At 51.3% G+C, this 15,287-nt stretch overlaps 1 protein-coding gene across 11 annotated transcripts in view; it reads left to right on the top strand.

Moving 5' to 3' along the window:
• The window catches only part of SYNGAP1 (synaptic Ras GTPase activating protein 1), a 65,127-nt gene that overhangs the window by 36,689 nt on the left and 13,151 nt on the right, over nt 1–15,287 (top strand). For all 11 annotated transcript variants that reach the window (XR_004426069.1, XM_033141829.1, XM_033141828.1 and 8 more), the window contains 8 exons: nt 3,534–4,091; nt 4,200–4,344; nt 4,616–4,760; nt 4,913–5,149; nt 11,132–11,333; nt 11,436–11,617; nt 11,807–11,848; nt 12,218–13,124. Coding sequence is in view for 10 of the 11 variants with exons in the window: in XM_033141829.1 (XP_032997720.1) it covers nt 3,534–4,091; nt 4,200–4,344; nt 4,616–4,760; nt 4,913–5,149; nt 11,132–11,333; nt 11,436–11,617; nt 11,807–11,848; nt 12,218–13,124 (2,418 nt within the window). In the remaining variant the exon portion in view is untranslated. The remainder of the gene's footprint in view (nt 1–3,533; nt 4,092–4,199; nt 4,345–4,615; nt 4,761–4,912; nt 5,150–11,131; nt 11,334–11,435; nt 11,618–11,806; nt 11,849–12,217; nt 13,125–15,287) is intronic.

Raw genomic sequence — 15,287 nt, 5'->3', positions numbered from 1 at the left:
TGTGACCCCATGGACCAGAGCACGCCAGGCACCCCTATCCTTCACTGCCTCCCGCAGGTTCGCCAAACTCATGTTAGTAGCTTTGAGAACACTGTCCAACCATCTCATCCTCTGTCGTCCCCTTCTCCTTGTGCCCTCCATCTTTCCCAACATCAGGGTCTTTTCCAGGGAGTCTTCTCTTCTCATGAGGTGGCCAAAGTATTAGAGCCTCAACTTCAGGATCTGTCCTTCCAGTGAGCACTCTGGGCTGATTTCTTTAAGAATGGATAGGTTTGATGTTCTTGCAGTCCATGGGACTCTCAAGAGTCTCCTCCAGCACCATAATTCAAAAGCATCAATTCTTCGGCGATCAGCCTTCTTTATGGTCCAGCTCTCACTTCCATACATTACTAATGGGAAAACCATAGCTTTAACTATACGGACCTTTGTCGGCAAGGTGATGTCTTTGCTTTTTAAGATGCTGTCTAGGTTTGTCATTGCTTTTCTCCCAAGAAGCAGGCGTTTTCTAATTTCGTGACTGCTGTCACCATCTGCAGTGATCATGGAACCCAAGAAAGTGAAATCTCTCACTGCCTCCATTTCTTCCCCTTCTATTTGCCAGGAGGTGATGGGACCAGTGGCCATGATCTTAGTTTTTTTTTGATAATAACATCTAAACTAAAGATGCCAACAAGATCCCCCTAAATGATACCTCAGCCCAAAAGTCTGTTCAGCAGCCTCAACATTTGTAGCTATAGTCATTCAGGGCCCCGCCCTCCTAGGCCAGGTCTCCGAGGACTCCCAGCCAAGAAAACAAACCTCATGGAGTCATAGAATTGTGGTGTTGGAAGAGTCATCTAGTTCAAGTGCTGGCAGCACGTAAGTGTCTGTGAAAGGGTTTGCATGCCCAAATACTCCCCCTGCCAGACACTCTTTTCTTGGTGGGGAAGAGTGCTGGAGCAGAAGGCAACAGGCCCCCATCCTGAACCACGTGGGGCAGTCATGGTTGGATTCCACACCCATCCAACCTCTGGAGAAATTGGGGCTTCTTTCTGTGTAAAGGTGACCTCCTGACATGGTCCTCACAACCAGAATGGGGTGGATTTTGGTAAGTAGGTTTCGTGGTTGCACCTCATCGAAAATGGCTCATCTCTCTGACAGTGTTTCCCTTTCCTGAGCATAGCTTTTGTCCCACATTGGGAGTTCATTTGTCCCAAGAAATCTGTTCCGCACTTGTCAAAAGTGCCCTTGTCCTTGTTTCTCTTGAGCCCAGAGTCCCAGATCCGCTTCGGGGGCGGCAGCTGGTGTTCTGTCAGGGTCTCCCATTCAAGTGCTGCAGATTAGGCTGTCATCCATGGAGACAGGGACTCCTTTCATGTCCCTAAGGAGTTCAGTCATCTTCCTTTGAAAAGCCTTGGGAGCACGTGTGATTCCAAATGGAAAGTGCCAAACAGAACCTCCCACCAGGCATGACGAGAGCCGTCAGTGTAGTGCTCCGGCTTGTCTCTGGTGTTTGCCAGAAGCTGCTTGGAGAGGCGCATGGAGGAAACACTTTGGCTCCAGCTGCTATCGGGAGCAGGTCCTCTGGCATTGGGATGGCACATTCTTCCCCGACAATGGCTTCGCTAGACTTTTAAGGGTCTTGACAGATGCACAACCCCCTGTTGGTGTTGTTACACACCAGGCAAGAGGTTTGGACGTCTCCTTTCTCACTGCATTTCCACCTTGTGGAGCCAGGGATTCTGTGGGGTGCTTGTGCCCTCCGGAGTTTGGCACCTGGTCGTAAAACAAGATCCCCAACATCATCTGAGACCTGCTGGTATAGGGTGGTATATAAATTCAATAAATCATCATCTATCACACCCGCGTCTTACTGTTTCTGTCACAGAACATAGGATTGGAGAAAGCTGCCTTATTCCGAGTCTGAGCATTGGTCCCTTTGATGCAGTATGGACCCAGACTTTCAGAAAGGGAGCCTGTATCCCATATCCTCTAGAAAGGCAACCAGCTTGCACTTGCTGCAGGTGTGGTTTTGCACCTTCTCAGGCAGGAAAGCAAACATAGCACAGGTGTGGCAGGTCACTGCAGCAGCTCCCTTGCCCTCCATGTCTCTTGGTCCTCTGCACACCGTGAGACAGCACTCTGTGTCTTCCCCTCAAAACACCCTCAGAAACGCCCCAGTTTACAAGTTTTGATCACAAGGTCTCAGAAGCTGTAATGTCAGCTAAGCAGAATTGCTGCTGGCTGCTAGCTCCTTCCACAAGTCACCCACAGCTCTTTATTCTCTTCATTTGGACAAGACTTCCCTTTTTTGGAGGAATCCTTCTTGCCTCCAATAACTTCTTTTGCTCAGCTCTTTAACGGTGCTGGTGTCCCCTTGGCCCTCAGATCAGGAACGTGCACCTGATCTGTGGTACCTTAAGCAGCTCCCCAACATTCTGATCTGACCCCCTTAATGTTGCCTTTCAACTTTCTTTTTTCTCAATCCCCTCTTTTTGGGGACTTTTTTTTATTTCAAACTCAAATGTGGTGAGCGTTAGCCCATTAGATAGAGAGCACCCCTCTCCTTGTTGGAGAGAGGCTTGGAAGAGAGTCTTCCTCTCCCGTAGCAGACTTGGCACAATTGTTCCAAGGACATAAAAACTTTGTTAGACTTGCATCTGCCATCATCCTCTTTGAAATGAGCATTCCCCACAAAACAAACTCAGGCTAGAATAAATCACGTACAATTAGCTTTAAAAATAAATTAAGATTTTTAACCACCGAGCTTCAGAAGTTGCAGCAAGCAAGTCTCCTACTGTTGGCAGTACAATAAAGAAGAAAAGCTTTCCAAATGACCTAAAAAAAAACTTGGTTTCCTTAGAAATAGGATCATGCAATCTTTGGGTTAGCAAAGTTGCAGGCTGTGGAAATCTCATTTTAGAGAGATATTCCATTCACATGGTTTTTCTTGCAATTGGGAGCAATTCCACATGGCTCCTTTCTTTGAAGAAGGTGCAGGGTAAGGAAAGGAAAACCTGCTGAAAGCCTGCTAATTCCATCCACACTGGCAACTGAGCTCAAGGCTCAGGTTATCCCTTTCATGCATATGAGTCAATAACAGCATATTACCACAAGCCTGATGGATCACGCCAATGGCCCACTTAGTCCAGCATCCTGTTCTCACAGTGGCCAGCCAGATACCCGTGATGGAATACCCAGAAGCAGGATCCGAGCACAAGCTTCCTTGGATGTCCAGGTTCAATACCCAATGGAGGCAGGGCTGGGAAAGGAAGACCCCTGGAGAGTCACGGCCAGTCACTCCCAGGGGCCAGAGACCAGCGGCCTCCCCTGTGTTTTGGTCTGAAACCCCAAGGGGGATTTATTGCAGGAGACACGCAAGTCCTCTCTCTGCCTCTTGCTTGCTAGGCTGCCTTCATTATCTGGAGTCTGTGGTGACCATTTCACCGCTGGCACCCGGGATCTTTGCCTGCCCTCTAGGGGACGTGCCTCCTGCCTGCCCTACCACTTGCCTGACCCCCACTCTCTCTCTCTCTCCCCCCCCCCCCGCCCAGGACAACAGCCGCCGCGTGGACAATGTCCTGAAGCTGTGGATCATCGAGGCGCGGGACCTGCCCCCCAAGAAGCGCTACTACTGCGAGCTGTGCCTAGACGACATGCTGTATGCGCGGACCACCAGCAAGGTGCGGACAGACAATGTCTTCTGGGGGGAGCACTTTGAGTTCAACAACCTGCCGGCGGTGCGGACCATCCGGCTGCACCTCTACAAGGACACGGACAAGAAGCGGAAGAAGGACAAGAGCAATTACGTGGGCATGGTCAGCATCCCCATCGCCAGCGTGACGGGGAGGCACTTTGCCGAGCAGTGGTACCCGCTCAGCCAGCCCAGCGCCAGCAAGAGCAAGTCCGGCTGCTGCCCGGCCATCCGCGTCAAGAGCCGCTTCCAGACCATGAGCATCCTCCCCATGGAGCTCTACAAGGAGTTTGCCGAGTACGTCACCAACAACTACCGCATGCTCTGCGCCGTCCTGGAGCCCGTCCTCAGCGTCAAGAGCAAGGAGGAGGTGGCCTGCGCACTGGTCCACATTCTCCAGAGCACCGGGAAGGCCAAGGTACTCCCCGGGGGGTTGGGGAGCGGGCCTCAGGCAGGGAGGGAGGGGGAATTCCATGGGCAGAGAGCTGCCTGACCACTAGCGCCCCCTCTGCCTCTCTCCCGGCAGGACTTCCTGTCCGACATGGCCATGACGGAGGTGGACCGCTTCATGGACCGGGAGCACCTCATCTTCCGGGAGAACACGCTGGCCACCAAAGCCATAGAGGAGTATCTCAAGCTGATTGGACAAAAATACCTCAAAGATGCGATTGGTGAGCAGGGGGCGGGTGGGTTGGGGGGAGGGAGGAAGTGTCCTTCCATTCAGACTGTAAGTCACCCTGGAGCAGCGTCTGAGTGTAGTGGGGTGCTCTGAGCAGGGCAGGCCTGAGCTGTGGGTGCATCTGCCCCTGTGGATGCTTGTGGAGAAGGAGGAGGGGGCCTCCAGCTGGACCTCCCCCCGTTGCTGGGGCATGTGTCCATGGAGGTGCTGCTGCCCCCTAGCCCCAGGCTCCTGACTGCCCCACCTGCCCCGTCTCCCCGCAGGCGAGTTCATCCGGGCCCTGTATGAGTCGGAGGAGAACTGTGAGGTGGACCCCATGAAGTGCTCAGCCTCCACCTTGGCAGACCACCAAGCCAACCTGCGCATGTGCTGCGAGCTGGCACTTTGCAAGGTCGTCAACTCTCATTGGTCAGTGCCGGGAGCGGGCAGGGCTGGTGGGTGGGCGGTTTGGCGGGGGAAAGCAGGGATCGTGGAGCCAGGGACAGGCGGTTCACAGGGGGAAGGGTGGTGGTCCTGCCCGCCCGCCCGCCCGCTCACCCCTCTCCCTGCCCCCCCCCCAGTGTGTTCCCGCGGGAGCTGAAGGAGGTCTTTGCATCGTGGAGGCTGCGCTGCGCCGAGCGGGGAAGGGAGGACATTGCCGACCGTCTGATCAGCGCCTCCCTCTTCCTGCGCTTCCTGTGCCCAGCCGTCATGTCCCCCAGCCTCTTTGGTCTCATGCAGGAGTACCCAGACGAGCAGACCTCCCGCACCCTCACCCTCATCGCCAAGGTCATCCAGAACCTGGCCAACTTCTCCAAGTGAGTTGTGGGGAGGAGGGGGGGCAGCACGGAGAAGCCACGGTCTGTGCAACAGGCTCAGCAGGGCCAAGGCATGGAAAGGGCTTGGGCTGCCAGCCCAGCTCTGCCTGTGAGACACAGGGCTCTTGGGGCTGCTTCCAGCACAGCTCAGCTGAGATCGGCACAGCCGCCCACCGGGGGGTGGGGCAGGGCTAGCCTAGCTGATCTATTTATTTTGAGGGGAAAAATACCTCTTGATTGTAAAAAAGAACCTCGGAACAGCTTATGAATGAAAGTTAAAAACAGCTATCTAAAACACTGAAGAAAAAAATGAGCCACAAAGAGATGAAAGCAAGTGCCACATTAGCTGGGTAGGCTGGTCTGAAGAAAAGTGTTTTTAGCAGGTGCTGAAAAGAGGACAGTGAAGTTGTCTTGCCTGAGGTCACTAGGCAGGGAGTTCCAAAGTATGGATGTTGAGCACCCGTGGGGCCAGGCCCCCTCGCAGGTGCCCCCAACAGGCTCCTCCTCCTGCTGGGCCTTCCCACATGCACCAGCTGGAATCCTGAGGTCGCCATTTGAGGTGCTTCTCCCTGTGCCCCAGCTGAAGGAGGTGTGGCAGGGGGCAACACAGAGCCTTTCTGGTGGTGACACCCCACACCGCCTGCAGAGTGCTCTCAGGTTCTGTTTTTCTCCTACTTCCAGTCCTTAACCCAGAAGGTTGGGAGTATTTCTTAGTGGGATGGGAGCCATCGGACCTGCCTTCTTAGTGAGTATATATGTGGTTCCCAGTTCTTACTCTCTTGTGGCTGGGCCACTTTAGCAAAAAAGGCAACTGACACTTGCTAATAATGCTGAGAACCTCATTATCCTACGGGGGGCCCTGAGTTCTAGTAGTAATTTTATTACGGCCATTGGTCCATATCCAAACAACAATACATCATGTAACATTTAAACCGATACAGTTTAAACAGTTTTCCAATTTAAAACAACCTCAATAGATATACAAAATTTTCAGTTGGATAATACAATTGTATTCAATGAAATTCATTCGTCCATCTAAAGCATAATTTAAACTCTATCAATAAATTATAATTTTACAGCTAAGTTCTGGTTCCCATTAATGGCCCTGAGTTCTGCCCCCCATATCACTGTGCCCCTCAAAAGTTCAATTCCTGTAAGTGAAGCCCTCCCCTCCAAAAAAGAGCCATGTAGACACAGATACCTATGAAAATTCACTTAACACAAGGAATTTGTACTCAAACCTAGCTATATGCACGGCAGATTCACATATCCGAATATAATTTTTTACTTCCTTGTTTGCCTTTTGCTGGTTGGCTGAGGAACAGAAAGGTTTCAGAGGGCTTTCCTGGGTTTATTTAGACTTTGTAGGGCCAAATTCCATGGCTGAGAACGCATTACAAATGTTCTCATAGGAACCAATTGAAATTGTGAACTCGCTATGCGAACCTCTGCCAGCGAGCGATTTCCACGCAACGCATTGTGTTTGGTAAAGGGGGCCTGCATGCCTCTACTGTTAATGTCTTAAAACAGTGACCCCCCCTCCACTTTTCCATCCCCCAGAAGAGGGTGCCCTCAAGGCCAAGTCAGCCATGGGTGAGAAGGGCAAAGAATGCCTTTGACTAAGGTAAATCTCAGTTTTACAATGACAAACTGATAATAATTGGCAACTTCAGAGGAGTGATATCATTAGAACAAGATAAAATAAGCAAATGTGGCCAAGCTAAAGAAGGGGCCCTTCAAAATGGTGTAATCGATGGACCTAACGGAGATACAAAAATCGTACAAAACATGAGTTCACATATTACTCACAACAGGAATAAAAATGTAGAAACCCACCCAAGGACTCTTATCGGATCATAATCCAATGGAATGGTTTTGATTTAGTAAAATAACACTTCAAGATTAATTTAAATAACGAGACCGACCAGTAAATAGTGTGGGGTGCTAGTAAAGGGGATCGTAAGGGGGTTATTTATTCAACAAAATTCATACTAGAGGAAGAAAACAGAAGAAGAAAAACAAAAAACTAATGAAGGAAATGTTAATCGATGAAAAAAGATTGACAGAAAAACCAGGAGACTCAACCATCAAAAGACAACTGAAAGTACTTCAGACACAATTCACGATGATAATGCAAAGTGAAGTAGAGCAAATAATTATAAAGCTCTCAAAAAGAAACAATTTGAATCAGCAAATAAACCTGGGAAACTACTAGCATGGCAATTGAAAAAAGAGAAGAAATGTAAACACTATAAACAAGATGGCAGCTGAAGACTGAATAATCTACAACCTAAAAAGCATTAATAAGGAATTTCAGAAATATTACACAATCTTAACCAATAGTGATGACTTGGTAAGTGGGGTAGAAGTGGCAGGATCATTAGGAGGGAGTGATCATGCTCTTCTGGAGTTTATTATACAGCGGAAAGGAGCGACCAAGCATACTAAGACTCAAATTCTAGACTTTAAGAAAGCCGACTTCAGAAAATTTAGGGAAATGCTGGGTGTGATCCCATGGTCAGTAATACTAAAAGGGAAGGGAGTTCATGATGGATGGGAGTTTGTTAAAAGGGAGATATTAAAAGCACAACTTCAGGCAATACCAGTGAGACGGAAACATGGAAGGTTCCTAAAGAAGCCAGGGTGGCTATCTAAAGAACTTTTAAGATTTAAAAGGGATATGTACAAAAAATGGGAAAGGGGGGAAATCACCAGAGAGGAATTCAAACAAACAGCCAGCACGTGTAGAGACAAAGTCAGAAAAGCTAAAGCACAGAATGAACTCAGGCTTGCTAGAGAGGTTAAAAGCAACAAAAAGGGCTTTTATATAGTTAAAGCTGTGGTTTTCCCAGTAGTAATGTACGGAAGTGAGAGCTGGACCATAAAGAAGGCTGATCGCCGTAGAATTGATGCTTTTGAATTATGGTGCTGGAGGAGACTCTTGAGAGTCCCGTGGACTGCAAGAAGATCAAACCTATCCATTCTCAAAGAAATCAGCCCTGAGTACTCACTAGAAGGACAGATCCTGAAGTTGAGGCTCCAGTACTTTGGCCACCTCATGAGAAGAGAAGAATCCCTAGAAAAGACCCTGATGTTGGGAAAGATGGAGGGCACAAGGAGAAGGGGACGACAGAGGATGAGATGGTTGGACAGTGTTCTTGAAGCTACTAACATGAGTTTGGCCAAACTGCGAGAGGCAGTGAAGGATAGGCGTGCCTGGCGTACTCTGGTCCATGGGGTCATGAAGAGTCGGACACGACTGAATGACTGAACAACAACAACTGTAGCAAAAGGAAGAACAATGAAACAGTGGGGTCACTTAGAGGAGAAGATGGTGAAATGCGAACAGGAGACAGAGAAAGGGCAGAACTTCTCAATGCCTTCTTTGCCTCAGTCTTCTCCAAAAAAGAAAACAATACCCAACCTGAAGAATATGGAGCAGATGATTCAGCAGGGGAAACACAACCCAGAATAAGTAAGGAGGTAATACAAGAATACTTGGCTAGTTTAGATGTATTCAAGTCTCCAGGGCCAGATGAACTACATCCAAGAGTATTAAAAGAACTGGCAGAGGTGATTTCAGAACCACTGGCAGTAATCTTTGAGAATTCCTGGAGAACAGGCGAAGTGCCAGCAGACTGGAGGAGGGCAAATGTTGTCCCTATTTTCAAAAAGGGGGAAAGAGAAGACCCAAACAATTACCGCCCAGTCAGCCTGACATCAATACCAGGAAAGATTCTAGAGCAGATCATTAAGCAAACGGTCTGTGCGCACCTAGAAAGGAACGCTGTGATCACTAAAAGTCAGCATGGGTTTCTGAAAAATAAGTCATGTCAGACTAACCTGATCTCATTTTTTGACAAAATTACAAGCCTGGTAGATGAAGGGAACGCTGTGGATGTAGCCTATCTTGATTTCAGCAAGGCTTTGACAAGGTGCCCCATGATATTCTTGTAAAGAAGCTGGTAAAATGTGGGCTAGACAATGCTACCATTCAGTGAATTTGTAACTGGCTGACTGACCGAACCCAAATGGTGCTCATCAATGGCTCCTCTTCATCCTGGAGAGAAGTGACTAGTGGGGTGCCACAGGGTTCGGTCTTGGGCCCAGTCTTATTCAACATCTTCATCAATGACTTGGATGATGGGCTTGAGGGAATCCTGATCAAGTTTGCAGATGACACCAAATTGGGAGGGGCTGCATCAATAAGCTGGGCTGCATCAATAAGCTAAGGTGCCAATACTTTGGCCACCTCATGTGAAAAGAAGACTCCCTGATTTTGGGAAAGATGGAGGGCACAAGGAGAAGGGGACGACAGAGGATGAGATGGCTGGACAGTGTTCTCGAAGCGACTGGCATGAGTTTGGCCAAACTGCGGGAGGCAGTGGAGGATAGGGGTGCCTGGCGTGCTCTGGTCCAGGGGGTCACGAAGAGTTGGACACGACTGAACGACTGAACAACAACAACAACAACAATCCGGAAATCCTTAACTTCTTCCCTAGATTTTCAAATATTCTCAATATTACAATATTTCTTTAAATACAATTTAAATTTCTTCCACTCTTCCTGAACTGACTCCTCCCTCTGTTCACGCAGTCTTGCTGTCAACTCGGCGAGTTCCATAAAGTCTATCATCTTCAATTGCCAGTCCTCCACCGTTGGTAATTCTTTGTTTTTCCAGTTCTTTGCAATTAATATTGGACATGCCCCAAAATAAAGGACTTCTGGGAAAGAATTTATAATGAGATATTTCGAAGAGCATTTAAAACGAAGCAGTATTAAAGTTAATTTGCAAGTTGGGTTAAGTTTGTGATCAGCAGTTGACAAAATAGGTGATCATGAAGGGAAGGGAAAAAAGGATGGAGATGCAAAGCAGATTCAACGAACCAAAGAATCAATATAGGATGTCAGTGAAAGAGAGGTTGGCAAGTCTCTATGGGATTTGATGGGATGGAAAACATATGTACTGTATAATATAAACCGAAAAATGAACAATAATTTGAAAAAAGCCTCTGACTAATGTTGCCCGGTTTGCCAGTTTCAGCCTTCCCTAGGGCAGAGGGGGCTCTCACCCCTCTGACCCGGCCAGGGGGTTAGAAGTGCCTCCCAGGAGGCCAGGGGCTGCAGGACGAGGAGAGCGGGGGCCACTTCTGGCCCAGCTGTGCTGCCTCCTGGCCGCTTCCCTGGAGACCCCAAGCCTGAAGCTGGGCACCTTTCTGCCCTGCCAGCGATCGGCTCCCCTGCCCCAAGGAAGCTGCTGCTTTAGTCCGTCCCACTTTTACCTGATTCTCAGGTGGACCTTTGTTCTAAGCACGGCTTTGGCTCCTCCTGCTTAATGCTGCTTGCTGTTCTATTTATTAATTTGCCTTTTTATTGTTTTAATAGCTTCTTGTTTTACTGGTTGCTTTTGCCTGGGAAGGGCCAGTACCCTAAAGGGCAGGATAATTATGATTTTAAATAAGCCTATTGAATAAATCACGTCTGTTGCAATTCCTGCGTTGCAGGGGATTGGGCTAGCTAGGTGAACCTTGAGGTCCCTTCCAACTCTAGAATTCTATAATAATAATAATAATAATAATAATAATAATAATAATAATAATAATAAAGCAAACCAGCAGCATCAGGGACAATAAAGTGGGCAGCAGTTGATCCAAGGACACCCCCTCTTGTTGGTGTTGAATGGTACAGGAGGCTTGCAGGCTCCTCGGTTGCCTCCTCCTGCCACCCCCCTTCCAGCTTCAGAGGCAAGGAAGCACCCTGCCCTGCTTGGCCCTCTGGCTGTGTAATTCTGCCCCAGTTGTGGTTTGCCAACTGGCTTCAAGGACAGTTCCGTGTCTGTAGCCTAGTCCAGCCTGAACAACACCTGGGGTGATAATTTGAGAGCAGGCAGGAGTTGCTCCACGGACACACACCCCCCCTTGATGGTGCAGGGGGGGTCCTCAATGGCTGCTTTCTCCCTCCCCTCCCCTGTGCCCTCCTTAGGTTTGGGAGCAAAGAGGAGTACATGGCCTTCATGAACGAGTTCCTGGAGCTGGAGTGGTCCAGCATGCAGCAGTTCCTGTACGAGATCTCCAACCTGGACACCCTCACCAACAGCAGCAGCTTCGAGGGCTACATTGACCTGGGCCGGGAGCTCTCCACCCTCCACGCCCTCCTCTGGGAGGTCATGCCTCAGCTCAGCAAGGTGCTGGCCCCACCCAGGGCGGGGGGAGGGCCACGCTGGGGGGTGCAGGGCCCCACGGCTTCTCCCTCTCTGACCCCCGGCCCACCTCTCTTCCCCCGCCAGGAAGCCCTCATCAAGCTGGGCCCCCTGCCCCGCCTCCTCAACGACATCAGTCTCGCTCTCAGGAACCCCCACATCCAGCGCCAGCCCAGCCACCAGGGGGAGCGACTCCAGGCCAAGCCCGTCATCCTCCGGGGACCCTCCACCGACATACAGTCCACCTACATGATGCGGGACCTCAACAGGTCAGGCCGGCTGCACGGGGGTGGGAGGGGGTTGCCAGGGCCCCCCAGCCCACATGGTGGCCCTTCTGAGGCTGCTCTGGATTTGCTAGGAAAGCCGAGCGTGGGATGGGAATGGGCCCTGCGGGTCGGGGCACTGGAAAGCTCCCCCCCTTGCAGGTCTCTAGCCTGACTTTCCCTCTTCCCCCACAGCTCTGTCGACATGCAGCCTTACATGATGCGAGGCATGAACAGGTGAGTCTGGCTAGGCCCCAAGAGGAAGGCGAGCCTCAGAGGATGGGGAGCTGTGTTGGGCTCTCCCCTCCACACAAAGGTTCAGAGCCCAGAGCGCCAGGGGGGGGGGTTTCTCCCTAGGAGGTGGCTGCTCCACTGTTTGTGGGCTGCCTCATGTTGCGGCAGTGCCCCTCCCCTTTATGACTGGCTGTGCCCCTTCCGGGGCTCCTGGACCTGTCCTCCATCCCTACCCCCGCAGGCTCCCTCCAGGCAGCACGAGAGAGGCAGGGGGCACTCCCCAGGGCAGTGGGGCCGCTGCTGCCGCCGCTGCCCTCTTTCCTGAAGAGGGGCCTCATTCCGCCAACCCCCATTGCTCTCTCCCCTCTGCAGCTCCATGGACATGACCCGCCTGCCATCGCCCACCAAGGGCGAGAAGGGGGGCTCCAAGGACATGTTCTTTGTGGCCCGCCCCCCGCTGGCCCGCTCCTCCCCGGCCTACTGCACCAGCAGCTCTGACATCACAGAGCCGGACCAGAAGGTGCTGAGCGTCAACAAGAGCGTCTCCATGCTGGACCTCCAGGACAGCCGCATGAACAGCATCTCCAACCTCCACAGCGCGGGAGACATGCTCAACAGCAGCCAGGCCTCCATCACAGCCGGGCTGGGCCTGCGCCACAGCCGCCTCTCGCAGGGCAGCGGCTCCAGCATCGCCGCCGGCCTGCGCCTCAGCCAGATGGGGGTCACCGCCGACGGGGGCGGCGGGGGCACCTCCTCCTCGGCGGCCCAGCAGCTCAGGATCCCCCTCTCCTTCCAGAATCCCCTCTTCCACATGGCCTCCGACGGGCCGGCTGGCGGCCCCCTCCACAGCCACGCCCACCCGCACCGGCCAGCGGAGGGCAACCCGGACGCCTTCGCCCCCTTCCACGGCTACAGCAAAAGTGAAGACCTCTCGGCCAGCAAGCACATCATCCACAGCCACAGCTACAGCGACGAGTTCACGCGCCAGGGCTCCGAGTTCACCAAGCGCCAGCTCTCCTTGCAGGAGAACCTGCAGAACATGCTCTCGCCCCCCCAGATCACCATCGGGCCTCAGCCCCAGCGCACAGCCCCTCCCCAGCCCCAGCCCCAGCTGCAGCGGGGCAAGTCTCAGCAGCTGACCGTCTCCTCTGCCCAGAAGCCCCGGCCCTCCAGCGGGAACCTCCTGCAGCCCGAGCCTACCTATGGCCAGGCGCGCCCCCGCCAGCAGTCCATCACCAAGGAGACCCCCTCCGCCCTCAAGCCATCCATCACCAAGCAGGTGAGCAGGGCAGGGTGGGCGGCTCACTCCCAGCAGAATCGGCCTCCCTTGAAAACTCCCCCCCCCCCGGCCCCTTTCCCCAGGCTTTCGAGGTCAGCTGCCAGTGCAAATGAAAACCAGGTGGAACTGAGTGGATCAAGGGTAGTGGACAAGGTGCTGCTTCAAGTCAGAGGCCCTTTTCATACTTACCTGGCAGGGGAGACACCTTGATCATGAAGTCAGAGGCCCTTTTAAAAGTGTGCTGTTATTTATTACTATTCTTTATTAGATGGATATACTGCCCTTCATCACAAGATCTCAGGGTGATTCACAAGATTTATTACTCTTGCATGCACTTATTCATTGCATTTATTCTCTAAGGAGCCCCAGAAGGCAGGCATGGTTTTCCCTCCTCATTTCACCCTCCCAACAACCCTGCGAGGCAGGCTAGGCTGAGAGCCGTTCCCTGTCCCAAGGCCACCTATTGAGCTTTGGGGTGGAGTGGGGATTTGAACCGAGGTCTCTCCCAGGTTCTATCCTGACACTGTGACCATTCTTATCCTTGCCTCAAGTCCTCTTCTGTGTGTCTGGTTTGCCTTTCCTGTTATTCTATGTTATAGTAGTAGTAGTGGTAATAATAATAATAATAGTTTTAAAGGTTGGGGGGTCCCTTCCTTTAGCTTCCTTTTCCCTTAGTCTTAAAAACTTGGGTGTTTTGTCTTTTCTTTTTCCTGGCCCCGCTTGCCAGCACAAGGCTTTCTCTCGAGGTGCTCCCAGAGGATGGAGCAATGCACAGAGAGAGTTTCCCATCAGGAGGGTTCTCTTGGCTTCTTCCCTCCTGTGCTATAGCTGGCAATTTTTGTGATTGAGGGGAAGATGGCACAGATCACAGTCTTGCGTCAGTCTCTGCATGGGAGAGGAAAGAGGCAATCCCAATCAAGTCAGAAATGCTCCTGCAGAATTCATTGCTTGCCATGAATGTAATTCTCCTTGCCAGGAAGCAGGATCTCCCTTAAGAGATCAGCCGGTGCGGTCATTGTCTTTTGGCGGGAGCCGCCATTTTTTGTTCACATTGAGTGGGAGAGAAGTCTGCTTTCAGCCCCTAGGACAGCGAGATCATACTAGATCTCAAGGTTGTTCTCTCCCTTTGCAGTACATTTGATTGTTCTCTCTTGGTGATTTTTTAAGTTGTATTTTGCTCCACCTGTAATGCACTGTGATCACTCCCATCTGTCTTGGGAGACAATGGAGGAGTGCACCTTTTGAACTGAAGTCAAACTGTTGGAAGTTTGCAGTACCTGCTGTGCTGTAGAAACTGATAGGGGAGAGGCATGTTCAGTTGCAGCTAGGGCGGATGAAGGCGTCCGGCTGTGCTCCTGCAGATGCACCATGGCATTTATTCTCTGCGCTCCTCGCAGCGGTCATTCCTCCTCTGGTCACTTCTCTCGGTCTCTTGGCACTGCAGTCGTCTGAAAGGGATTCCTGCAAGGTGGGGTTGATGTTGTCTCACATTTGCAGACATCTTTGTATATGCAGTAGACATGTGTGATAGTCAGTTTGGGTCATAAAGGAGAGTAGAGCCCACACATTTCTTTAAAATGGGTTCTCCTAAGTTCTCCCAGGAGTTTTCCTCCCATTTCTGCCACTGCTGCTGCCAGGAGCTTCAGAGAAGGAGTTGGCACCTGCACCTGAGTGTTTGCAGAAGCAGGCCAGATTTTGCAGCTTCCTGAGCAAGAGCCTCTTATCCCCATCTCTGGCTGCAGTTGCCAAAGCGCCTCGTGCTTTTCCCACAAGCTTTTGGTGAAGTTTGGGAGGCCGAGTGGAGTTTCTCTGGTTTGAGGTGGTCCAGCTTTCCTTTGCTCCTGCCTTGGTATATAAAATTTATATACCACTTAACTGTAGGAAAACCATAAAATTGCTGCTGAAAATTTTTGCAACTAGCAATTTGGAACGGATTAGGTCCCTTTGCCCAGAGTCTGTCAGCTGGGACAAAGATTTGGGGAGCTGGTGTTAATCTCTGAAAGACTGTATTTGCTCCTACGAACCTTCCTGGGGTTTGAGATCTCCCGGTGAGGCCCCTTTGCTGGCTCTGCCACCCTGCCAGGCGCTCATGGTGGGGAGGCAGGAGAGGGCCTTCTTGGTGGCTGCTCCCAGGCAACTTGGGAACACCTTGCCTAGGGAGGC

The sequence above is a fragment of the Lacerta agilis genome, chromosome 2 (assembly GCF_009819535.1).
Source record: "Lacerta agilis isolate rLacAgi1 chromosome 2, rLacAgi1.pri, whole genome shotgun sequence".
NCBI lineage: Eukaryota > Metazoa > Chordata > Lepidosauria > Squamata > Lacertidae > Lacerta > Lacerta agilis.
This window is presented reverse-complemented; position numbering and strand designations above follow the sequence as displayed.